We start from the raw sequence: 24230 nt of genomic DNA on the forward strand, positions 1-24230 counted from the left end.
AGAGAGCAGTGCACGAGGGAAAACTTTATTTTATGGCTCAGTAGTGTCTGCCTTATATTGAGGCTATTGTTAATTGTCATTACAAAGAACATTGTAAGACAAATTGCTGTCTTTGTGTGACATGCGACCTGCGACAATAAAGAGAGAGCGAAAGAGAGAGTGGAGCAAAAGAGAAAGAGAGTGATGGGAGAATGGGAAAAATAAAAAGTGCTGCCAGCGGTGTGATTAATCAGTGTGAATGACTAATGCTGGAACGCAAACAATCAGCAGCTGTTTTGAAGCACACTTGTGCTGGCCTCCGCCTTGCGAGCAGCAGCGTCGCCAAAGCCATATGTTTTCAATTAGAACGCACGCCACTGCTCGCTCCCGCAAGGTGGATGCCAGCACAAGCACAAGTGTGCTTGAAAGGGAGCAGACTGATGGCTAAAGGCCCTCCTAGAGCAGCGAATGCGTGCTGCCTAAGTGAGACCTAAAAAGGGCTTGCACCATATCCAAGATAGTGGAGGGAAAGGAGCTTGGAGAAGAATACTTTGGTAACTTGTTTTGTAAGAGAGCTCTCAGTCATTTGGAATAGGTAATTGAGAAAGACAGATGCATTCTAGTAATCTTCCTTTCTTTTTTGGTTGAAAGTGTTTTAGGTTCTGATAAGGGAGTAAAATGGGAGGTGATAAGGTGGCGATTCACTGGAGCAAAACAGGTATATTGTGATAACCCGCCTTTCTCTTTCACAGGCGACTGCAATAAAGTTTTGTTAAGTGCTAAAATCGTAGGCCATAATGAGAAACTATTGAGGCAGACTTAGTAAATTAACCCATCAATGTGCCACATTACATATGCCATGACCAGACACCTAAAGTGACAACACTAATTCCATAATGTATTACTTCAAGAATGGCACAGGCACTTTGAATCTTGTGTTGCACCAAAACATAATTCCGAGAATTTAAATAGGAAGGCTGTATCACTTTTCTCATTGCCATCAAACCTCTCTTTCCTACCCCTTGGCAAGGTTAAAAAAAATAACTATAGGGACAAAATATTCAGTGTATTGCAAAACCTTCAAAACAGGCTAAAGTGGAGTTCTGATGTACTCCCCCATTAAATGTATAATACGAAATGTCATTAACACTTGTGTCATAAAACAATATTAATGTAGTAATTGTGACACCACTCAAAAATGCATGCTGTTTATTTATAAAAGTTTACTGCTTTTAAAGTCCACCAACCACCCAGACTTCCAACAACCACCCAGACAACTCCACTTTTACAGGACTCCTACTCACATTTATAAACAGAACCAGATCAGGGGGTTGGGCGTTTTCTTACATCACTCCTTAAGCAGGAAACCACCTACCACTCTACATCAGAGCCTCTTCCTCTATTCTTGAATTCCACAAGAAGCTGAAGACCGAGCTTTTTAACTGATCAACCACCCATTGGCAGGGCTAGACACACACCTTCTTAGCGCCAGGGTGCCCTCACCGGCGATAGTGCGCTTTACAAATGCACATAGCATAAAAACAACACATTTACGGATATGTTTGTATTGATTTTATGCTTGTTTTCTGCATATAGACATTTTTTGTGTAATAAAGTCAACCAGTCACACACCTGAAAGGAAGCAAGTCATGTCGATAAATGAAATCCTTTACAGTGAAGAAGAGTCACATACAATACAAACATAGCCATAGGGAACAAAGGCACATAAAATAACTGAATCTTGCCTCATCATCATACCTGTGCTTCTTCTTGTTGCTTTTTTAACTGTTCCATCATCTGTTGAAATTCCGTCTCTTTTTGCTCTGCTTCTTCTAATGTAGCCTGATTTTGTTCCTCATAAGCCATAGCAACCACAGCCAATATTAAGTTCACCAAATAGAATGAGCCCAGAAAAATGACCAGTACAAAAAATATCATGTAGGTTTTGCCAGCAGCGCGAAGAGTCTGTGGGAAAGACGTACAAGGTTATTATGTCATGCATTCTTCTCTTCACATGGAAGGAAAGCAAGTAGCCGAGATATTTAAACTTTATTCCAAAGTCACAGAACTACAATGCACCTAGGTTTATGTATAGTTCTTAGGTGTCCTTAGACTTGTGTGGTAAGGACTCACTTTGTTGTCAAAATATAAATTTTAGAATTTATAAAATAAAATTTCCCTTTACAACAATAGCAAGACTCAATTTTCTGTTAACACCCAATGCCCTAAACGCAAGTCAAATATTTCATTCTCCAGTGACTTAAGCTTATTACAATGTAGAACTATATATACCACATTTGCTATTGATCACATAGATAAAATGTTCATGCCTCTGTAACCCCCAGAAAGGCCAATAATATGCTTAATACAGACAGTTGCATCCTAGCATCCTAAGCAATCTCACTTTAAGCATAGGCTTTCTAGTTTTTATGGGGTTGGGAGAATCTATCAAATATTCTTGAAGACCTTCTGTTTTTTTCTTTCATTACACAGTGGCCTATCAAAGGGAGTTTGCCTAATTATAAAACAAATATGGTTGCAATAGAGCTACTCTCCCTTTCTTGTAGCAGTTTGCAGTGCAAGACAACGAAAAAAAAATCAGTAACTACAGCTAGTATCAAATAGTACTCATTATTATCCATAGTCTGTAAAAATGAGGAAGATTTTTCTTTGTAAAAACCAAGAACGGAACTAAATTAAGGTAGTCACAGACCCAGAACCGATTTTATTATGATCTGTGTAAGTGTATAGAAGAAACGAGGAGTAAAGAAAAATGGAAGTCAGTGGGATGGCAATAAGATAACCAAAGGAACTAAACATGCATTCATTGTTGTCCTCAAAACCATTTGTCCAGTGATACAGATACAGGCTGCAAGAAAAGGTGATATCATTCTGTAGGAGAATCAAGACAAATAATATAATATAATGAAATAGCTTATCCTGAATAATATTTGTGGAAGCGAGAGTACATTGACATGTTATCAAATTCCCCCTCTCCTCAATACTGTCAAGCTTAAACATGTGTGAATAATAAAAACAAGAACACTTTATGGATTTAACTTGGCATCAAAGACATCTTTTAAAATAAAGCTATATTGAGTATCATCAAATGAAAGGAGTAAAATAAATATGAATTTGATTATACCATGATTGGTTTATAAATGGAGAAAAACGTACAGACAAGACACTCAAGCAAAGCAAGGACTAATGATACACATTTACCAGAGGGATAGAATTAAGAACATTATAAAGAGTGTGAGTACCCTGAAAAAAGTGAAGAGGGCAAGAATTTGATTCATTTGGTATGATAGGACATGCCATATATAGATGAATACACAGAATGAAGGATTCATCTTTTTAATGAAGCTGCACTTTCATGTATAGTTTAAAGATGATGACATGTAGCCAAATTTAGCTGAATCTTTGAGATCAAAGATCTAGTCACTGAATACAAGTGATAGAGGTAAGGCAGCGCAATTGAATGACAAAGAAAAGACTAAGGGGCATATTTACAATAACTGGCGCATCCCTGAAAATCCGCAGGGATGTGCCAGTTATTGTGCGCCACAACTCCGCCATCATGGATATGCTGCATTTACAATGCGGCGCACCATGGGGCAAAAACGGCACATGTGCGTGACGCATCTGTGCCGTAAAAGTGACGTATTGCTGGAGTTGCATCGCAAGCGCGACACAGCTCCAGCAATGCTCTGCGGGCCCTATCGAGTTAATGCTGCGTCAATCCTTACACCTGCTTCCGGCAGGCGCAGGGTTTTGACTCAGCATGGGACTAAAAGTGACTGAGTGAAATCTTGTAGATTTCACTCAGCCACTTTTAGGAGGCGTTCCTGCACCGGAACGCCCCCCCTGCACAGGAACGCCTACATGTGGCGCAGGGCATTACAACGTGACTAATCTCCCAGAAGCGTCACGTTGTAAGTACCCCCGCACCATGGAGCAGGATTTGCGCCGCCGCTGCGTCGACGCAACAACGCCGTAAATGAGGCGGAAGGGGCTTGTAAATCTGCCCCTAAGAATGTATTATGTTATTTTTCCTCCTAATTTAGACGTGGGTCTGTTATCTGCCCCTTCTAGGCTAGTTTTATGGGTGTAACATCTACCTACAATAAAGTACCAAGGCATACACTGTGGCCCCCACTAAACTAGTGGGGTATTTCACCTAGGCTCCTATGTGAGACTATTGTACTCTAACACGTGGACAAGTGTAAAACTGTGTGAAGGGAAGAAAATATACACAAAAGGTAGCTAAAAGCAGGGGTGAGTTTTGGCCCCATCTACTTAATTGATACACTGCCGACCTAAACAACTTAATTAACATAGAAAATATTTTTCCTCCCAGTCTCTCCCTTCAACCATGACCAGCTCTGTAGAATGTTAACAACATCGTTTTACCAAGTAAAACCCTACTTCATCTCTGCACGTTAATTACTGCTTTCACAATTTATATTAAAACAGAATGTAGATGAACATCAAGAATACAAAAGTGAAGGGGGCGTGGCCAACTGCTGAGGAAGATGGTCGCACATTAGCTCAGCTCCGGCACATCGCACCCGGAAAGTCTGAATATCCGTGCAATAATCAGAGGAAAGGGCTGTAATCAACCCCACAAGGTCCATGAACTCCGGACAACATTTGAGCCAAGTACCAAGAAGATCGGGAGCGTGAGAGCGGGGATTCACCCTGATTCAACTGGGTGAGGGACGAGATGCTAAGTGTGTCACACGGAAGCTCAATTGGCCACCAATGGAGGAACCACAATGGTGGGGGGCGAATTGGGCCAGCGGCAGATCCGTTCATAATAAAAGAAAAAGCACAATCCCACAGCGGGGTAGAATTGAGAAGTGAGAAATGGCCCAAGCGGAAAAGAACAGTCGTCCTTGGCCTCAGCAAGAACATGGTCATCGACACGTCCTCGGGCATTCGATTATCCCAAGAAAGGGCAAAGCCATCTTAAGCCGGTTGGTACTATAGACAGCACCCAACTCCCATGGGTGACACCAAAGAGACTAGTGAGGCCTGCGGATCGTCGCGGTCGAACACACGCATCAAGCGAGGCGGGGACGGCCTAGAAGGAGAGACCTAGATTCACCGAAAGAAACACTGGGTGACATCCCCAAGAACGAAGTGGCAAATTCTATCTCATAGTTCGGTACACAGCACAAGCATCCAAATGACAGTGAGGCGGAAATATGGAGCACTAGATACCAATTCACCAAAGGACTAGCTGTTGAAACCCAACAGGCCGAATAGAGCTGCGGACCTAGATCTGGCAGCGGACAGAAACCAGCGCTGCTGAATTCTTCGACCTGTCAGTGGACACCCACGGTGGGCAAAAATGGCAGGAGGACGAAGTGGCCATGCCATGATGCAAGCTAAAATGGACAAATATGCGTGGCAGAAGGGATCGGACAATGGGAATACAATGTCGAAGTCAACGGAGAAACAACAGGACCTGACCTTGCAGGACATATTGACAGCCATTACAACCATGTGCATATCCCTGGAAAGTAGGATCGACATGGTCGCCTCTGAAGTCTTATTGAACAGGGTGGGCATATGAAACATGAACAATCGAATCAAGGAGGTAGAAACCACCTCCAAGTACTTAACAAACCCATTGCCCCGCCCAGGCCCATATTGGCAGGAGTTTTCCATTTTCACGACATGGACATAATACTCCAAACAGTGCGCACGGCGCCACAGGTCAGTCTCGACAATAGGAAAATAAAATGTTCCCCTGATTTCACGCTTAATTTACAAAGACTGGGTCGCAGCTTCTTAGAAGTGAAACGAGCCTTGCGCATTAAGGAAATCAAATACACCATGCTGTTTCCGGCGAAACCGCATGTCAAGTCAGAAGGAAAGGCGTGGTGTTTCAATAACCCAGAGGAAGCATGGGACTGGCTCGATGGATGGCATACAGTTGGAAAGCGAAATCACACAGAAGGGCGTGGTATCGGAAATCGAGTCGGACCAGAAAGCCACGCAGCGGGCACAACAGATACCAATCTGTCGCGAGATCTACTGGAGGCAGGCAACAAGAACTAAACACAAAGAGACATCTGTCCACAGTAAAATAGTGGGGGAAACCCAAGTGCCTTTATCTTGAATAAGAGTAACATAAGACTGAGCTGCATCAGGCTAGATGACTTACGCAACATAATGGCACCAATGGACGCTCCAGAGGGCACAAGTGCAGATATGGAAGTGTAGTCCATCATATAAGGACAGTAAAGGACAGTAAAGTAAGCTCTGGCAACGATGGGCACCGGGTGTTGGGTTGGGCTTGGTACCTTACTATACTAGGGGTGGGTGATAGGCACTTCTGTACATTTGGGAAGGAGGGAGGTTCATTGCCCCTCACGCAGGGAGGCAGGGAGGGGAGTTGGGGAGAAACAAGTTGTGAGGGTATTTGTTTGGTTTGTTCTATTTTTGTTGTTTAGTTAGAACAGTAGAAAGTGTTGTGAAGATATACACACAGACACAGGTAAGGGTAAAGTCCCAGTCGCGATACCGACCTAAAATCGCATGCATAGTCCGATCAAGGAACAACCCCACCCTCCTCAGAAAATATGGTAAATAATAAGAAGGAGAGAACGCTTCAACTTTTCACCTGGAATGTCAACAAGTTAGGGGATACATTAAAAAGAGGCATCGTACTCCAATACTTAAAACGTCAGCTCCTCGACATCACTTTGTTGCAGAAGACACATCTGGTAGGCAACATGTGCAAAGCACTAGATAGGTGGGGATATAAATTAGCGGCCCATGCGGGCCTCTCCTCTGGCTCCAGAGGAACAGGTATCCTGGTCCGCAAAAGCTGCCCCAATAAAATAATCAAAAAATGGGTAGACACGCATGGCAAATTTGCAGCAAGAGCAGGAATGTGGAAAGGGAAAGCGCTCAACGTGCTATCGATTTATGTCCCCCCTGCATTGAAAAAAACAACACTGACCCAGGCAAGTTTTTATTGGATCTCCCACAGAGATCTTTTTTAATGGGTGGTGACTTTAACTTGACGGTAACAGGTCGACCGACGGCCTCTTCGACATGATGCGCACGATACATCACAGTTAGCATTCTTCCTCATAGCGTTTGGCTTAGTGGACATCTGGTGACACTTTAAGCCCCAGACGCATCAATACACATTTCATTCGGATGCCCATGGCAGTCAGTCTCGAATAGACCACTTGTTGACACATGTTGAAGACGTTCCCAACTTCACAGAGGCAAGGTATTTAGCACAAGGCATCTCCGATTGTTCCCCGGTCCTTACCCAGATAGAACTACCACACGAGATTAGGAGGACAACTCTCATGATAAATGAGTTGTGTTTGAAAATCCCGAGCGTTAATACAGAACTCATAAAAGATGTAGACCGCTGCTTCACTGAAAACACTAGTACGGTAGATTCGCAGCAGATCCTGTGGGGAGCATTCGGTGGTGATTAAGGGCTGCACGCTTTCACTAATAGTCGGGCACAAGAAGGAGTTGAGAGAGCATATAGAGGCCTTAGAACAGGTGATCCTGGTGCAGGAAGGCACGGTGGCAAACACAGACGACAATTTAGTTAGCCACACCCTCAATCTGAAAAGACAAGAATAAAGGCAGCTAGTAACAGAGGCAGCTAGATCTAAACAAAAGGTTGTACATCATAAAATCTGTGAATTGGGCAATAAAACTGGCAAATTGCTTGCATGGTTGGGGAGAGGCGACTCTGCTCACAGATGAGTGCCCCTTATAGAAGGGGAGGCAGGGGCAATGTTGAGAGACCCGCTAGAGACCGCTGAGGCATTTGCCTCTTACTTTGCCCTAATATATTCTACCGCCACCTCAACAACACCTGCAAACTCCAGAGAACTGCTGGCCACCATCCCAGTTAATACCCTGACCCAGAGGACCGCGACTACCTAGAGGGTGACCCCACAGAGGAGGAATTAGCACTAGCTATAAGAGGGATCAAATTGGGGAAAACTACGTGGCCCAATGGGCTCCAATAGAGCTGCTCAAGCTAACGATCTCCAAAAGAACAACCTCTCACTGGGCCATGTACCTAGAGAGCTACCAGAAAGGTTCCCTTTCAAGCGATTTGAGACTAGCTTCTAATATAGTGAAACACAAGCAGGGTAAGCCAGCAGCAAAGTGTGATTCCTACCGACCCATCTCACTACTTAATGCTGAAACCAAAATCCAAGCCAAAGTGCTGGCTAACCGACTGATTTCTATTATTAGCAAACTCATACATCCAGATCATTCAGGCTTCATGGCTGGTCGAAACACATCTCTCAATCTCAGGAGATAGCATGAGGTACTCGGAAAGGCTAACTCTGTTCAAGAGGATGCTGCTTTGTTGTCACTAGATGCAAAAATGGCACTCAACACAATTTAATGGCCCTATTTATTCGCTGTCCTCAAGTATATGGGTTTCGGTCCCACGTATGTAAAATGGGTAAAACTTCTTTACGCAGACCCGACAGCACAAATAGTTGCTAACCAGCACATGTCCCGGCAATTCCGACTAGGAAGGGGAACCCGACATGGCTGCCCCTTGTCATCCCTCATATTCGCATTGATACTGGAACCATTAGCCACATGGGTGAGGGAGGATCCCATGATAAGAAGGTTGAAATGGACAGAACAACACGAAGATAGAATCTCTCTTTTTGCCGACAATATTTTACTATATGTTGCGGCCCCAACAGCCTCGATCCACAGAATCCTTCCCATCTTCGCAATTTTTAGTAAGAACTAAGGCTATACTATCAACTGGACAAAATCTATACTATACATGATTCAAGGAACCACAACACGAACACCCTAGGACTATAAAATCACCATAGCAACAGAGGGATTCCGATACCTAGGCATATACATAACTCCAGATCCATCCTGTTTCTCAGACACTAATCTCAAGGCCCCACTGACGCGGCTTCACCATGATGAGCTGCACTGGTGAGCCCTACCCCTGACTCTTCTGGGCAAAGCAACACTGTTTAAAATGCTGGCTCTGCCCTGTTTCCTATACGTGTTGCAAAACACTCCATTCAGGGTTCCAGACACATACTTCAACAGCATAGAGAGCGAGGTGAGGGCCCTACTATGGGATGGGAAAACCCCACATATCGCAATGCATAAATTGACGAGAGGGTGGTATGATGGGGGAATCATCATACCTGACCTCAAACATTAATATTGGGCTTCCCAATTAGCAGTAATCAATCAATGGGTCTATGCCCCACCATCTGAGCTGACAAACCAGACAGATAAATGGAAAATTAGTCCAGGCGGCTACCAAAGGGCACTTTATGCCAACCCTAAACATCAGGGCCTTACAGATCCCACGGCCCAAACAGTAGCAATTTGGCACCAGGTAGAATAATGACTGGGATGGCACAAGAAAATAACATTGGCCACCGCTCTGTGGAAGACCGAGCAACTGGGCACATTCAGCAAATGCCATGGGTTTCGATAGATGGGACACAATTGTTATCAGTTAGTGACCTGTGGAAACAGAACGGGATAATCCCATTCAAGGACCTTCAAGCAGAGTACCAGTTTGCCAGTTCAGAGGCTTTCAGGTTTTTACAAATAAGTCATGCCATAAAAACCGCTGTACCAAGTGGAGGGGCTCTGCCCGAGGCATCCCGGCTGGAGGACAGGCTTCTAACGGAACCCATGGTGCGTAAAGCAATATCTTTAACCTATCGGAAATTAATAAACAACAAGCCGGATCCACTAGTACGTCTCAGACAACTTTAGGAAGCAGACGTAGGGAACCTAGAGGAGGAGGTTTGGAAAGAGGCACTTTCGTCCCAAAGAGAAGTAGCTATCCCAATGAGGCTAAGTCTAATTCAACTTAAAACCCTACACATGACATATTTTTCTGCGGGCACGCTGGCTAAAATGGGAATGAGATCTGACTCTGGGTGCCTTGGGCTCTGTGCTAAGGAAGGAATTTTCTTCCATATATTCTGAGAGTGTCCGAAAATTCGACCATACTGGGAGGGAATCATCACCAAACTGAAAGAGGTGGGTGGGAAAGATGTCACCAGTTCCCCACGACTCTGCAAACTCAACATATGGGAGGTCACCGACCTACCTCACACTGAACAAGAAACATCGCTCCAAAATGGGGATCAGAGGACTTGCAACGTTAAGGAGTTGGGAAAAAGACATGGATGGTGCTATGATTACAGAGAAAGAGGTATTCAAGAATAGAGGTTGCCCGAAGAAATGGGATCGGAAATGGGCCAACTGGAATGTGTCAAGTGGCGGAATATTTATCTTCGCCGTGGAGTAATTGCGAAGAGGGAGGGATGGGATTGATCTTACACAATCGTGATTGGAGACAAATGCAAGAGCAAAGCTGTACTTTGGGATTAACAATTCTTGAACATACTGTACTGTATCAATATAACCTGAGTTTGAACTTTTCACCTGCTGTAATGTCACAATTTTTCAAACAAATGAGTATTAAAAAAAAGAATACAAAAGTGATGTTCTTTGGCCCTCAATTTAAAAAATGAGGCAGCTGGCACATAAAGGAGAAAATTGCTTCCGCCTCAATGTATACCTACCTCGGCGTGATCTTTGACCAACAAGGTAAGTTTAAGGGCCAACATCTATGTTTAAGAGCAATGGAATGATATGTGCCATTCACTTTCTTAGTGTTACAAAGTAAATTGTGAAGTCCATCATCAAAGCCTCTCCTTAATGTAATAAATAGCAAACTACTACACTTACTAGCCTATTGATATCAAATCATTTGAGGGAAAGATGCCAAGATGTTGGACTATAAGAAAGTCATCCTTTTTGCCTTGATCACCCCATCTGTTTCAATTCAAGCTCGCATCCATCACCTTCCTGGCCCGATCAGGTCTGGCGCCGGCCTTCATCTCCTCTGAGATCGTCTCTTACGCCCCCACCAGGGCCCTACGTTCCTCCTCCCAGTCCCTCCTCTCCATTCCACGTTTCCGGAGAAAGAAGTGGGGCGGATCCAAATTTGCTTTCCTTGCCCCCACTCTCTGGAACTCCCTTCCCCTTGATCTTCGCTCCATCCCCCTCTACTCACAATTCCGTAAATGCCTTAAAACCCACTTATTCACCAAATCCTTCGAATAATTGTTCCCTCCTCCTTCCTTGCCTCTAACCTCAGTCCCTGTTAGCTATAGCGCCAAGAAACCGCTGGTATACGTTGCGCTTTACAAGAACTTTCAAACTCAAACTCAAACTCAAACTGTTGGACTGAAGCTGGTGGTTACTGGCTCTGAACGTATCCTGGGCTCTGCTAACCAGGTCCAGGTTCAGTACTCTGTGCTCTAAAGGTATATGTTAATTGGTATAATTCCAATTGGCCAATACCATCTACCTGTGTGTCCCTAGTACATGGTAGGGCATGTAAGTTTGGAGACCCCATTGGACTTAATGCTCTTAAGTGTGCACTGCTGTAATGTCTGGTGTTATTTTAAAGGCAGGTCTGCCTTGCAGGCTTATTTTAAAATAAAACTATGTCCGAACTCAACTTTGGAATTAAAAGTACTTCCAGACACAAAACTACCTTTTTATAACATATAACGCACCCCTAAAGTCTGTGCTAAGTACCACAAGAGCATGGGTGCATGGTTATAAAAAGTAGGAACGATATAAAAGATGTTTAGAAGCCCTGGTAAGGAAAACCAGCCAAAGTCCTTTTTCCGTATTTTAGTGCTGCTAGACCCAAAGACTAACATGGGAAAGCTTTATAAAAAGTTAATAACGTCTTTCTTTACTTGGGAGATAGCTGGCAATTTCATTAAAAGTATCAAAATAATGGTTACAATAAATCCAACAACTTGCCAAGGTCGGATTTATTATAACTATTACAGGACCGTAGTTCTAGAACTTATCATCCTGAAGTTACCTAAAACAGCACTGCAGCAGCCTCTTCTGATTGGCCACCTTTTGACAGACTGAGCCAAACTGCTACCTGAGTAGGCATGAAGAGGCCTGGTGCTGAAACAGTACAGCCATTTGGCGGGAGGAGATTTGCTTCCTGGAGAAACCATGTAGAGGAAGGGATCTGGTAGATAAGCCGGACTTCAAAGGCAGGAGAACAGATGTCATAGGACCACAGCCACCCCCCACTTCCTTGAGCCCCAACCAGGTGGGCGCCACCGTAATCAGATTAGTAGAGGGGCTGGAAGGGGAGTGTAGTCAGATGTTGGTCACCCCATTGTGAGGTCCAAAATATGTCACACTTAGCATAAAGTGGTCATAGCAGAGGGAGGTAACTTTACCTCTATTGCTTGGTGGTTCCCTCTCTCTTGACAGCCCATAATGGAGATAAATATGGGAGTTCTGCAGGAGCCCCTCAGAGCACTGCCTGGAACAATTGGAGAAGGACTGACATGCTGGACCCTGGGACTGCACCAGAAAAGGACTGCACCTGCTGCACTCTCAAGTTTCCTCAAAGAAATGACTGTGCCTCACTCAAAGGAAAAGGAGTGCAGTCCCTGAGCTGCAGCATATAGAAAAGTGCTGAAATAAGTCACCTGCAGCAGACAAAGAGAGGACTACCCCAACTGACCAGCTACAACTGGATTTACCTGGACTGCACAGGTGCATTGTTGGAGATTGAGTCCTAGCCCCCTTGAGGCAATACAGAGCTTCTGAATCTCTGGTTGATGCTGCTGGACTCTTCTTACCCAAAATGAACCAAAAAGCTAAAAGATCTACAAAGAAAGACATTTCTTGCAGAAAAACTCAAAGAGAAGATCAGTCTGACATTGAAAGTCAAGCACTGTCGTTCAACTCGAGAATTGTCCTGACGGTGCTGGTTTGACGGGCTGAAAGCACAAGAGCTCCTCACCATCAATGTGATGGGGAAAGACATCCAGAGTCCCACAAAGGCACTGTGCTGCAGCAGGCTGCCTCATCAAATCGTACTTCGAATCTGTGATGCCAGAGGACCTGCTGACGAGTCCGTTGATGAAAGAAAAGTTCCAAGAAAATTTCTGAGGACCCGATATCGACTTTGACGGGCTGGCCCCCGAACCGCCATTGTGGCGGTCTGGAGTTTGCCGCCAAGCTGGCAGCATCTAGACTGCCGTATTTGGAGTTGATTGTCGGGCCAGGGGTGTGCCGGGGGTGGTCTTGAGACAGCGGCATGCTTCAGCTCACAGAGTGAGTATGAAGGCAATGTCTCTGCATTGCAGCACCTGCACTGAGGTGTGCGCACTATTGCCATGCACTATGGTGTGCATGGCACACAGTGCATGCACTACAGTGTAGGCATAGGGAGGTACAACATGTGCCCCCAGCCACAATGCCGAATGGGTAAAAACACTCAGTGTCCCAGTTTGGGCCCCACTTCCCTACCTTTTCATGGGGGTGTCCCCGCCATGATAAGGTTGGTGGAAAAGTAGTTTGTAATTCTGACGGTGGGGGCTGGATGAGCACTACTGCCATACACAGTTGCTTTCCCAACTACCACCGGATCCACAATCCTGTTGGTGGCGGTGGTCTTGCGTCGGTCTTGAGGCGGTCCGACTGCCCTACTAGTAATACGGTAGCCACCGCGGGTACAGAAGTCTTCGGACCACTGTACTAATCAGGCCTGAAGTTTGAAAGTAAACTTTTGACCCAGACATAACGCCCAAGCCATCTGACTCGGACTCCATCACGGTGGGCCTAAAACTTTGATTTTGTCCCGATTCAGTAAGAACATAAAGCTGTGAGTGATGCTTTAAACTTGCTGGCGCTAATCTTGAAAAATGAATAGTTCCAGTTCCCTACATATGATTTTTGTCGTGTTGGTGTCATTTTAAGACAAAACAATTCTCTAGATGTATAAATTGGTGTGGGATTTTTTTTGTGCTGTGTCCTTTTTATATTTACTGTTTTGTTGCAATTAAATGCTTTACACTTTTCCTAAGTTAGGCCTGACTGCAAGGGTTGAGCAAGGATTAATTTATTGAGACTAGACTGGGCCGTTTAGTGATTGTTGTATTTTTACTAGCTGAAGGTGAAAACCCACACCTACTAATAATCAACTTTCTTACATTTGGTGCGCAGTGGTAGGATTGAGAACTTGTGCTTGATAACTTCATTCAGTATTTAAGTTGGACAATAAAAAGAATTCTAAATTGACATAGTGTAAAAAAAGTTTTGAATTAATGGACTGAAATGTATTCATTCATTTTACATTTTTTCTAAATTACTCTGACCTCAATTTTTGAGATGTTTGTGTGCCCCAAAACCAAGGGATACCAACGAGCTTCATCTAACTTGCCTAAACTCACTCCAAATCACAGAGCTTAGTGACCAGTGTAAGGCTGGGGGATTACTAGCATCTCCACTTCCAGGCAGTCAATAGTATAATAATGCCCTTAAATAGGTCTGTCCGGTGTAGTTAAGAGCACTGGGGTGGGGTTGGGCGGGGACAAGGGAGAGCTGACAGACGACGGAATAAGGAAAACAAAATAAAAAAGAAATAAAACCACTTATCTTTCGCTCGCTGCATCACCAAGTCAGGGATGCAGTGAGCGCAAGGTTAGGGTTTTTTAAAAAATTATATACATTTTCCCTATTTTGTTGTCTGTCGGCTTAAATCGCCGCACCACTTTACCGCTCTTACATGCACTGGCAGTGCCCGCCCTTACAGCCTGGGCAGAGGCCCAGCTAGAGAATTAGACCTCAGATACAGAGGAAGCACCAGTGATAGAAGGTCAGGGGGAAGAAGATCTCCCAGACCTCAGTGATGAGGAAGAAGAACATCTCTCAGCACATACTATGACCAGGGTCTTGTCTTGGGCTAGTGGAGAAAAGGATCCATCAGAGGTGAGCCAGATCTGTCACCTAGGGTAAGAAAACTTGAGACACAGCTAGCCTATGTAGCCACAGAAGCAGACATGTTGGCCATAGCCAAAAAGAAGTGGACACATGAGGAGAGGAGAACCACAAGGGGCAGTAGAGGACAAAATAGTGGCAGCGAAGAAGGGACAGTAGTGTCCAGGGATGGTGGGTTTGACACACAACCACCCAAGAGGATTGCCCCTAAGTACCAGGAGGGTGATGACATAGATAAGTGGCTAACAGCTTTTGAGAAGGCCCTTAAGACGAGGAGGGTGAGCTCTCAGTGCTGAGGTTGACTCATGTGGGAACAGTTCCCAGTAGCAAGAAGAGATAGGCTCTTGACCCTTGGTGGAGAAGAGGCTGAATCATATCCCCACATGAAGCAGAGTTTAGTCAGAAGGTTTGGTCTCACCTCAAAGCAGTACAGAATGAAGTGTAGGGACACCCAAAAAGCCAGTAGCCAACCCTGAGTTGACTTCTAGACTATCTGTCAAGGCACTAGAGGGCTGGATACAGGGTAAAAAGGTAAGTACCTATAAGAGGCTATACAGTTTGTTAATGAAGGAGCACATGTTGCCCAATTGTCCCTCAGAGAAGTTACACCAGTCTTTAGTTGACTCCTCACTGTTTAGTCCCAGGGAACTGGGTGAGACAACAGATGAGTGGGTTCACACCAGGGTGAACAAGAAGGACCAGGGAGGTGACCAGAAGAAAGGAGAACAGGTATCTTTGCAGGGGAAAGCCATGGGTAACCCAGAAAAAGCAGAAAGAGTTCTCAAAAGGTCCGAAAACACCAGCCCAAACAGGGAGTTCCCAGAGCCATTTCACTTGCAAGGGGTAGCTGTATCAGGAAATGTTCTTTGACCCTGCACAGACAGGGGTATGTTATGACTACTTACAAGCAGGACAGAAACGAAAAGGGAGATGCAGTCTGCACCAATAGAGTCCCCCACTGGAAGGCAGCCCAAGGAAATTGCTAGTGTAGGTGTTGGGGTATAAATTCGCCCAGAGATGAAGAAAGGATATGCAGAGATGACCTTAGTTTAAGTGGGTAGCGTGGAAGTTTCAACACTAGCTGCATTACTTCTAAGCATGGACAAGTACAGGCAAAGGCCTGAGATCAACAGGAGTGAGGTCGAGGCTCTGGGGGATACAGGAACCAGTGTGACCACGGTGTTGGACGAACTGGTTTCTCCAGAGCAGATCCTACCTGGTATATTTCACTAGGTTTCCTATGCAGACAACTGAGCCAAGCTCCATCCCATGGTAATGGTGAGCTTGGAATTGGGAGGTGTTACTGGCCCTGAGACGGCAGTTGTGTCTCCTTCGCTCCCAGTATAGTGTCTACTGTGAAATGATCTTGACGCTTCTGAGTGGTCAGGGGTAGAAAGGCAGATCCATGCTCAGATGCTCGACTGCCCTGAGTGGCACAGCTATACTGGGAACTGAAAACCGACCCTGGCTAACAGCTCGGCCAGCCCCGAGGTGGGAGGGGGGCTGCTAGTGTCACCACTACCGCTTTTGTTACAGGGAGCTGATATTGCAGCTATGCTGCAAAACCAGCCCCGGTAACAAAACAGGCCCCCAGAAGTCCAAAACAGGCCCCTAACAGGGAAACGCATGGCGACCACTACAGCCAGTTTGTCCTCGCTGAGTGGAAACTGTAATGTGACGAGTTCACAGGCTGCACATCAGGGGAGCATTGGATATTGGGACCCAGGAACAATGGCCCAAGCCTCCAAGAGTAAGCGAAAGGACAAACGGTTTGGTGACCCAGCCAAACAGCTCAAGAGGTCTAGAAGAAATTCAATCCTGAGGGGGTCAGATGAAGGGACTACACCCCTGCAAGATCTTTCTGACTTGGCAGAGTTGCAAGGAGCTGGTTGACCTTCGAGAGAGGAGCTGTGGAGGGGCAAATGGATTATCCCACTCTTGAGGGCCTGAGGCAGACTACGTCCAGGCAAAAGAAGAGGATGGTCAGTGGTTTCCACAGACTCTATTGGGAGGATGGAGTCCTCTATATTGGGGTGAGGATCCCAAACCAGACGCAACCAGGAGAGAGGTGGACCCACAGAAGTATTAGAGAGGTATTCATGACATGACATCACCTTTGCAGGACATTTGGGACAGACTAAGACCTGGAACAGGTTGGTCAACCCTTTCTATTGACCCCTTTTGTCTGTCAAGGTAAAGGAGTTTTCCAGCTTGTGTGTCACCTGTCAAGACAGTCGGCAAGTCTAAGCCTCCCTTGATACCACTTCCAGTTCTTGAGACTCCCTTTGAGAGGATAGGGATTGACATGGTTGGTCCCCTAGACCCACCAACTACCTCTGGGAACATATATATCTTGGTGATGGTGGACCATGCCACCAGATACCCAGAAGCAATCCTTCTCCCAACGGTCACTGCTCCCACAGTGGCATGAGCCCTACTCGGCATCTTCAACAGATTGGGTTTTCAAAAGGAGGTGGTCTCAGACACGTGTACTAACTTTATGTCGTCTCTCTGAAGGCAATGTGGGATGAATGTGGTGTTACTTACAAGTTCACGATTCCATATCATCCCCAGACCAGGTCTGGTGGAATGATTCAATAAGACCCAGAAGGGCATGATAATGGGCTTATCTGACAAGCTCAGGTGGAGATGGGATGTCCACCTTTGAAGTCTGCTGCTTGCTTACATAGTAGTGCCACATAAAGGGGTTGGTTTTAGCCCCTTTGAGTTACTGTTTGGCTATCCTGGTATAGGGCCATTGTGTTTGGTAAGTTAAGCTTGGAGAAGTCTCTCAAATAGCCCAACAAGATGTGCTAGACTATATGCTAGGCCTGCAGTCCTGCGTGGCAGAGTACATGAGAAGAGAAAGCAGCAACCTGGAGGCCAGCCAAGAGCTTATTAAACTTTGGTATGACCTGAAGTCTACTATGCCTGAGTACCATCCAGGACTGTTGGCGCCTTTTGCACCCAGGGCCCTCTAGGGACAAGTGAGCAGGACTCTACCCCATTCTGTAGTAAAAGGGTGAGGTCACCTGCTTGGTGAAACTTGGCACACCCACGAGTCCCCACAGGGTACTCCTTGTTAACAGACTGAAACCCCACCAAGACAGGGCAGACATGACTAAGCTGATTGTCACTGAAGAAGGAGGGGAGGAGGAGAATGAGCCTCTTAGAATCGTTTTGGTGGTCGCAATCGCACTCGGTGTGTGCTTGGTAGACACTGGTTGTCTAGGTGGGTGGTGCAGTCGAGGTTAAGCTCACTGTGCTATGAGCTGACTAACATCCAAAATGCGGCACTTCCCTCAGGAGTGTTGTCTCCTTGACGCACTCTGAAATGAACTTTGCGTTATTTGAACATAAAGTGGTTTAGTCAATTGTTTGTAGAAATTTCAAATGTTCTTTAATTCATTTTATTCCTTCCTAAAATGTATCAATAGTATACATTCATCATTGTTCTGCCCAATGCATTTCGGGCTAAGCCCTTCATCAGGGGACTTAGTGTCCTGCAAAGTAATACAAAAGGATGTCGTTTCTAATAAATGATGGTAAAGCATATTTTTACATGTCATACATACGTAATGGTTCGGATTAATGATCCTCAAAAAAAGGGGGGGAAATGTTTTCAGAAAGGGGGATATTATCAGAAAGATCGGCAATTGTAAAAAGTACTAAAAGAATTCACACGTGTGTTACACCAATCGTGCCAAGTGCGTGAGAGAACTGGTGGATAGTCGGTGTTCATACTATCGTGAACGTGACTCTGTAACTGACGTGAAACGGTAATTGTCTACCACGTTTGTGAATTACCGTGATTGTAAAAATGTGCAACATGCTCCAAAAAGAGTAAAAGAGGCGTGTATCTCTGACCTGAACTGGATTCGGCGTGGTCTCCAAGCATAGTAAAAAGCTGTACGAAAAATGAGTGTTATGAAATTTACCGGCCAAACGGGTAAAATTTGCTTCAAAGTACAGTATGAAACAAAGTTGCGTGGTCTAAAAGAGCTCACCTCTTCTCTCACGCACTTGGCACGATTGGTGTAACAGACGTGTCAATTCTTTTAGTACTTTTTACAATTGCCTATCTTTCTGATAATATCCCCCTTTCTGAAAACATTCCCCCCCCTTTTTTGAGGATCATTAATCCGAACCATTACGTATGTATGACATGTAAAAATATGCTTTACCATCATTTATTAGAAACAACATCCTTTTGTATTACTTTGCAGGACACTAAGTTCCCTGATGAAGGGCTTAGACCAAAATGCATTGGGCAGAACAATGATGAATGTATACTATTGATACATTTTATGAAGGAATAAAATGAATTAAAGAACATTTGAAATTTCTACAAACAATTGACTAAACCACTTTATGTTCAAATAACGCAAAGTTCATTTCAGAGTGCGTCGAGGAGACGACACTCCTGAGGGAAGTGCCGCATTTTGGGAGAATGAGCCTCTACCAGAACTCTCCAACAATGTACAAGATGGGTAAGTGGAGGGAGTAGCATACTCTCCCAACTTGACAGACCAGCAGTGGAAGGACTGCAGACACGTGTTGGGAGTAGTTTGCTGTACTGTTCTCCCTGACCCCTTGCTTGAGTTACAACTTGCTGTGTCCATTACATTGACTGATGCTTATGGTTACTGACTCTGAAAGTACCCTGGGCTCTGCTAAACAGGCACAGGGTCAGTTGTGTCATCAAAAGGTATACAGTAATTGGCATAACTGTAATTGACCAAGACGTTATACCTATGAATCCGATTATATGGTCGAGCATGTAGGTTTAGAGACCCCAGTGGACTTACTGTACTTAAGTGTGCTCTGATGTGTTGTCTGTGTCATTTTAAAAGCAGGCCAGACTTGCAGGCTGGTTTTAAAATAAAACTATTTCCAAACTCTATCTTGAAATTAAAAGCACTTCCAAAACCCAAAACTTAATTTTTCTAACATATAAGTCACCCCCAAGGTCTATTCTAAATACCCCAAGTGTAAGGTGGGAAGCAGGGACAATATAAAATATGTTTTATATGCCCTGGTAGGGATAAACAGCCAAAGCCAATTTTCTGTATAGTAGTGCGGCTAGCCCCATAGGCTAACATGGGAAGACTTTATTTACTTGGAAGCTAGCTAGCAATTTCATTCAATGTATCAAATTTATGATTACAATAAATCCAACAACTTGCCAAGGTCGGATTTATTATAACTAATACAGGTAATCAGGTTTAGAAATTAGTATCCTGAAGTTACCTAAAGAAGCACTGCAGCATCCTCTTCTGATTGACCAGCCTTTCACAGCCTGAATCAAACTGCTACCTGAGTATGTGTGAAAAGCCATGGGGTTGAAACAATAAAGCCATTTAGTGGGAAGAGGTTTGCTTCCGGGAGAAGCCAAGGAGAGGAAGGGGGCTGGGAGATAAGCTGGACTTTAAAGGCAGGAGAACAGATGTCAGAGGACACAGGCCAGCCACCACTTTCTTGATCCCCAGTCAGAAGGGAGCCCCCCTAACTAGATTAGGAAAGGGGCTGGAAGGGGAGTGTAGTTAGATGGTATCCAGACCTCTCAGTTGGGTTGCATGGACACAGACTTCAGGGAGGAAGACCGGCTTGACATCGAGAGACGAGCTGCCGTCGACTTGAGAATTGGCCTGACCACACTGGTTTGGACCGCTAAAAGCTCAGGATCTCCTCGTCGTCAACGTTGAGGACAACGACTTTCAGAGACCCAAGAGGCATCGCCCTGCAGAAGACCGCCATTGTAAAATCGAACCTCGGACCCAAGAATCACAAGGACCAGCCGACGAGCCCGTCGATTAGCGAAAAGGTCCAAGAAAAAGACTAAGTCCGAAGGTAAACTTTTGATTGGGACCTAGCGTCCAGCCAATTCAACCTGCACTCCATCGCGGTTGACCCATAGGTTTGACTTTGTCCTGGTCCAGCACGGCCAGATCGTCGTCAGTGGCACTTTATGCTTTTTGGTGCTATAATGCAAATGTTTTAATTAAACAAAAAAAAAATAATTTTCCGGTTCCCTACATTGGATTGTTTTAGTTTCGGTGTCATTTTAAGGACAAAAATATTCTCACTTTTTATAAATTGATGTGGGATGTTTATTATGTTGCTTCCTTTATTTATTTACTTTTGGGGTAATATTAAATGCCTTACACTTACCTGTCTCCTACGTTAAGCCTGACTGCTCATTGCCAAGCTACCAAGGGTTGAGCAAGGATGCATTTATTGAGACTTGACATTATTAGTGATTGTGGTATTATTACTAGTTGAAGTTGAATACTCTTCCTTACTAATAATCCACATTCCTACATGGACACTTTATAAGCTAACCTATAAAGACACCTATTTATATTTAGTAAATTAAGGCTCAAGCCCAAGTTTGCTCAGAGTTCAATTTGGCAAAACAACAGCTTGCCCACCAAAGGGTCTTCATTTAAATTTAGGGTAAGCTGCAAAATACATCTTAAGAAATCTAATGTAGGCTGGGCTCACTAGATCCAATACCCACATTATGAGGCAAACCTTTCTAAAATCAACACTGGATGTGCTCCCACTGAACAACTTGTGTAATAAATATAAAAAAATCCTTTCTTACTTGCTGTTAAAGATTGCTAGCAATCACACGTCTGGATGATGAAAAACACATATAATAACAGAACTTAACAAACATTCTTGGGGGTTACATTTTCTGACCACCATGTAGAATGGGTGACTTCTCAACAAAAGAAATAACACCTAAATGGGAAAGGGTTTGTTCTACTACAAATGACAGGTTTTGTGGGTACAAAAACAAAACCAGTTGGCACATGCTATTTGCATACTCTCCTGCCCTAATTGAGGCTTGCAAAATGTTTTAAAAACCCAGCCTCAATAATTTAAACATAAGAACTTGCAGGCAAGCAATAATCCAGAGACTGAATGGCCAGGATATGCAGTTAAATTGTAGGTTTGTGAAATTCATTGGGCATGCCACTCATATGTCCGCAGCGAAAGCTTAACTGTACTATTACATTAAAATTCTTATGCATTTCACTTTATATAAATCTAAAATATTTTATATTTGAAAGTAATTCTGGGTTACATATACTCATTATATGATGAAAAAACGCTGTTTTAATCGGGATTCGGCATAGGGGAGCGCACCAAGTCACCTTGCTGTGCCGTCCTACACCAAAGTGAAAGGGCAGGAATTCATCATTATCCAATATGGTTCTATCCTCTCCTTTCCCCCTGAGCTGGCGCCATTTTGGCAGACTAGCGCTAACAACCCATGGTGCAAGGGTGCCTGTGCTGTCGGGAGGATTGTTTTTATGCTGAAAGGGGCACATTCCTGCACAAAAACAATCCATAGAGGCATTTCCCTTCGATGTGTGCTACAAAATAGAAAAAGGAAAAAATAAGGAGAAACAGAGATATTACTCCTCGTTACGCCTCACCTTGGGAGGCTTAAGGCTTTGACGCATTGCCAGGTTTACAAGTCCTTGAAAATCTGGAAATGCATAACAACCCACGGGAGTTGCGTGGGAACGCACACTGAGATGCCCATGGAACACCTCCCTTGCACAGATTAAGGTGACACAGCGAGCTTTATGCCTTTGCATGGCTTAAATCTCACTCAGAGTCTTGTATGGTGCAAACGTAATGCAAGACTCTCATTATTATGCCCCTAAGTACTGCTTTTGTTGTAGCTTTTTAAAACTTTGATTTTATAAACAGTTCTATTTATTAAACTTGGTGTATTATAGTGAGCAATTGGTGAGGCACTACAAGCAAATATTGGATATAAGGATTCATCCAAGAACACCTTTGTAACAGTTTACTCCTATTGAAGCCAGGTCCTCTAGAATTTGCTGAAAATGGCCTCTAGATATGAATGAACAACCAGCCATTTTTATAGTTTTCATTGCTCAGAATGTCTGCGTCACACCAAGATATAGTGACATCCACAAAGACAAAGGATTTTGTCTAAGACAGACATGCATCTCTTAAAATGAGAAGTGTTCCAAGATTCTGCTAATAACTCTAAATGTCCCTGTCATTATGAGTTTGTCAAGTTTGAGTGGAGTAGAAACACAATTGCTCCTGCTGAAGATGCTTTACAGGAACCACTTAGAGACACCTTTGCCATTGCTCAGGTAGGCAAAAGAACAACCCCCTCTTCTGGATTTGACAAAGCGAGGTGTTTGTGTTTGAAACAGCTTAAGGTTGTTGGAACTAAGGGAACGTACCTGGGAGGACAGTCTGAACCAGTGCCTGATAGAGAGATCCCCTAGAGTAAAAAACCTTAAAACCAAAAGTGAGGGCTTTTAACTGGATCCTTTTTTTGAACGGTAACCAATAGAACTGATGCAAGTGACTTGAGATGGAGCAACAGGGAAGAACTTTCAGTCTCAATCGGGCAGCAGCGTTTTGAATGATCTGAAAACGCTGAATAAGAAAAGAAGGAAGCCTGATATACAGACTATTGGAGTAGTCCTGTTTAGAAGTAATCAAGGTGTATACAATAGTTTCTTCCTGTTCCAAAGGAATTTAGTATATCTACATTAATTAAAGATTTATTTCAAAATGTAGGTATCATTGCAGTAGCATTTCTTTGTTAGTTCTACATTTAAAATTAATATATCAAAATGTCTTATATTAATATGTAACATACAAATATGTTTACAGACTTTTCTAAGTTTGATCAACACTTTTTTTTAACTTTTCCCAATACTTTAGCACAGATAGCCTCCACAGTTAGGGAGGAGATCTCGCCATGATAAAGCCTAGGGAGGAGTTTCCAATACTTTGCCATGGGGAGATCTTCAGATCGCTGCATAGTAAAATGCAGGGAAAGTAAAAAAGTATAAATAGTGAAGTAATTGAACCACCTAATCAAATAGTGAGAGGGCTTTTGATCACCCAACATGTCATGTCATCAAGAATAACTCTAGGAATTTTTTATCCTCCATAAGTGTGTGTAATCGGACCAAATTTTCTCTTGTAGCTAGAGACAAATAGATTATAGTAAACATTGATACTAGTATGCAAAAGGAGTACATGCCCTTATAAAAAATTCCATGTTCGAAACAGATTACCCATCGATTTGGATTGGAAGCTCAAATAGCACAATGTGCAAAGACACTTCTTCTCCATCAACCAAGGTCTTTTTTATGGTGTTCGGAGACAGGACTACTCACACTGGAGGCCACACACATTTGATGTAATCAGCCAAGGAAGGGAAACAATAATGAGTGACCTAAACTGATCTTTTAGCAAAGTCTTTAAAACAAAAACATACCTCTTCTCAGATAAAAAAACACCTCACCCAGCCAGTGAAGTCAAGTCAAATAACTTTATTTGACTCGAAAGAATCATAAAAGTTTACAAAAATTCATACATTCATTTTAAAA

General features: G+C 43.9%; 1 protein-coding gene across 1 annotated transcript in view; it reads right to left on the minus strand.

Moving 5' to 3' along the window:
- LOC147731528 (sodium channel protein type 2 subunit alpha-like) overlaps window positions 1-24230 on the minus strand; it is a 951803-nt gene that overhangs the window by 557262 nt on the left and 370311 nt on the right. Inside the window, exon 10 of the mRNA XM_086956592.1 lies at window positions 1738-1944. Within this exon, the coding sequence (XP_086812718.1) occupies window positions 1738-1944 (207 nt within the window). The remainder of the gene's footprint in view (window positions 1-1737; window positions 1945-24230) is intronic.

The sequence above is a fragment of the Lissotriton vulgaris genome, chromosome 2_1, assembly GCF_964263255.1.
Source record: "Lissotriton vulgaris chromosome 2_1, aLisVul1.2, whole genome shotgun sequence".
Taxonomy (NCBI): Eukaryota; Metazoa; Chordata; class Amphibia; order Caudata; family Salamandridae; genus Lissotriton; species Lissotriton vulgaris.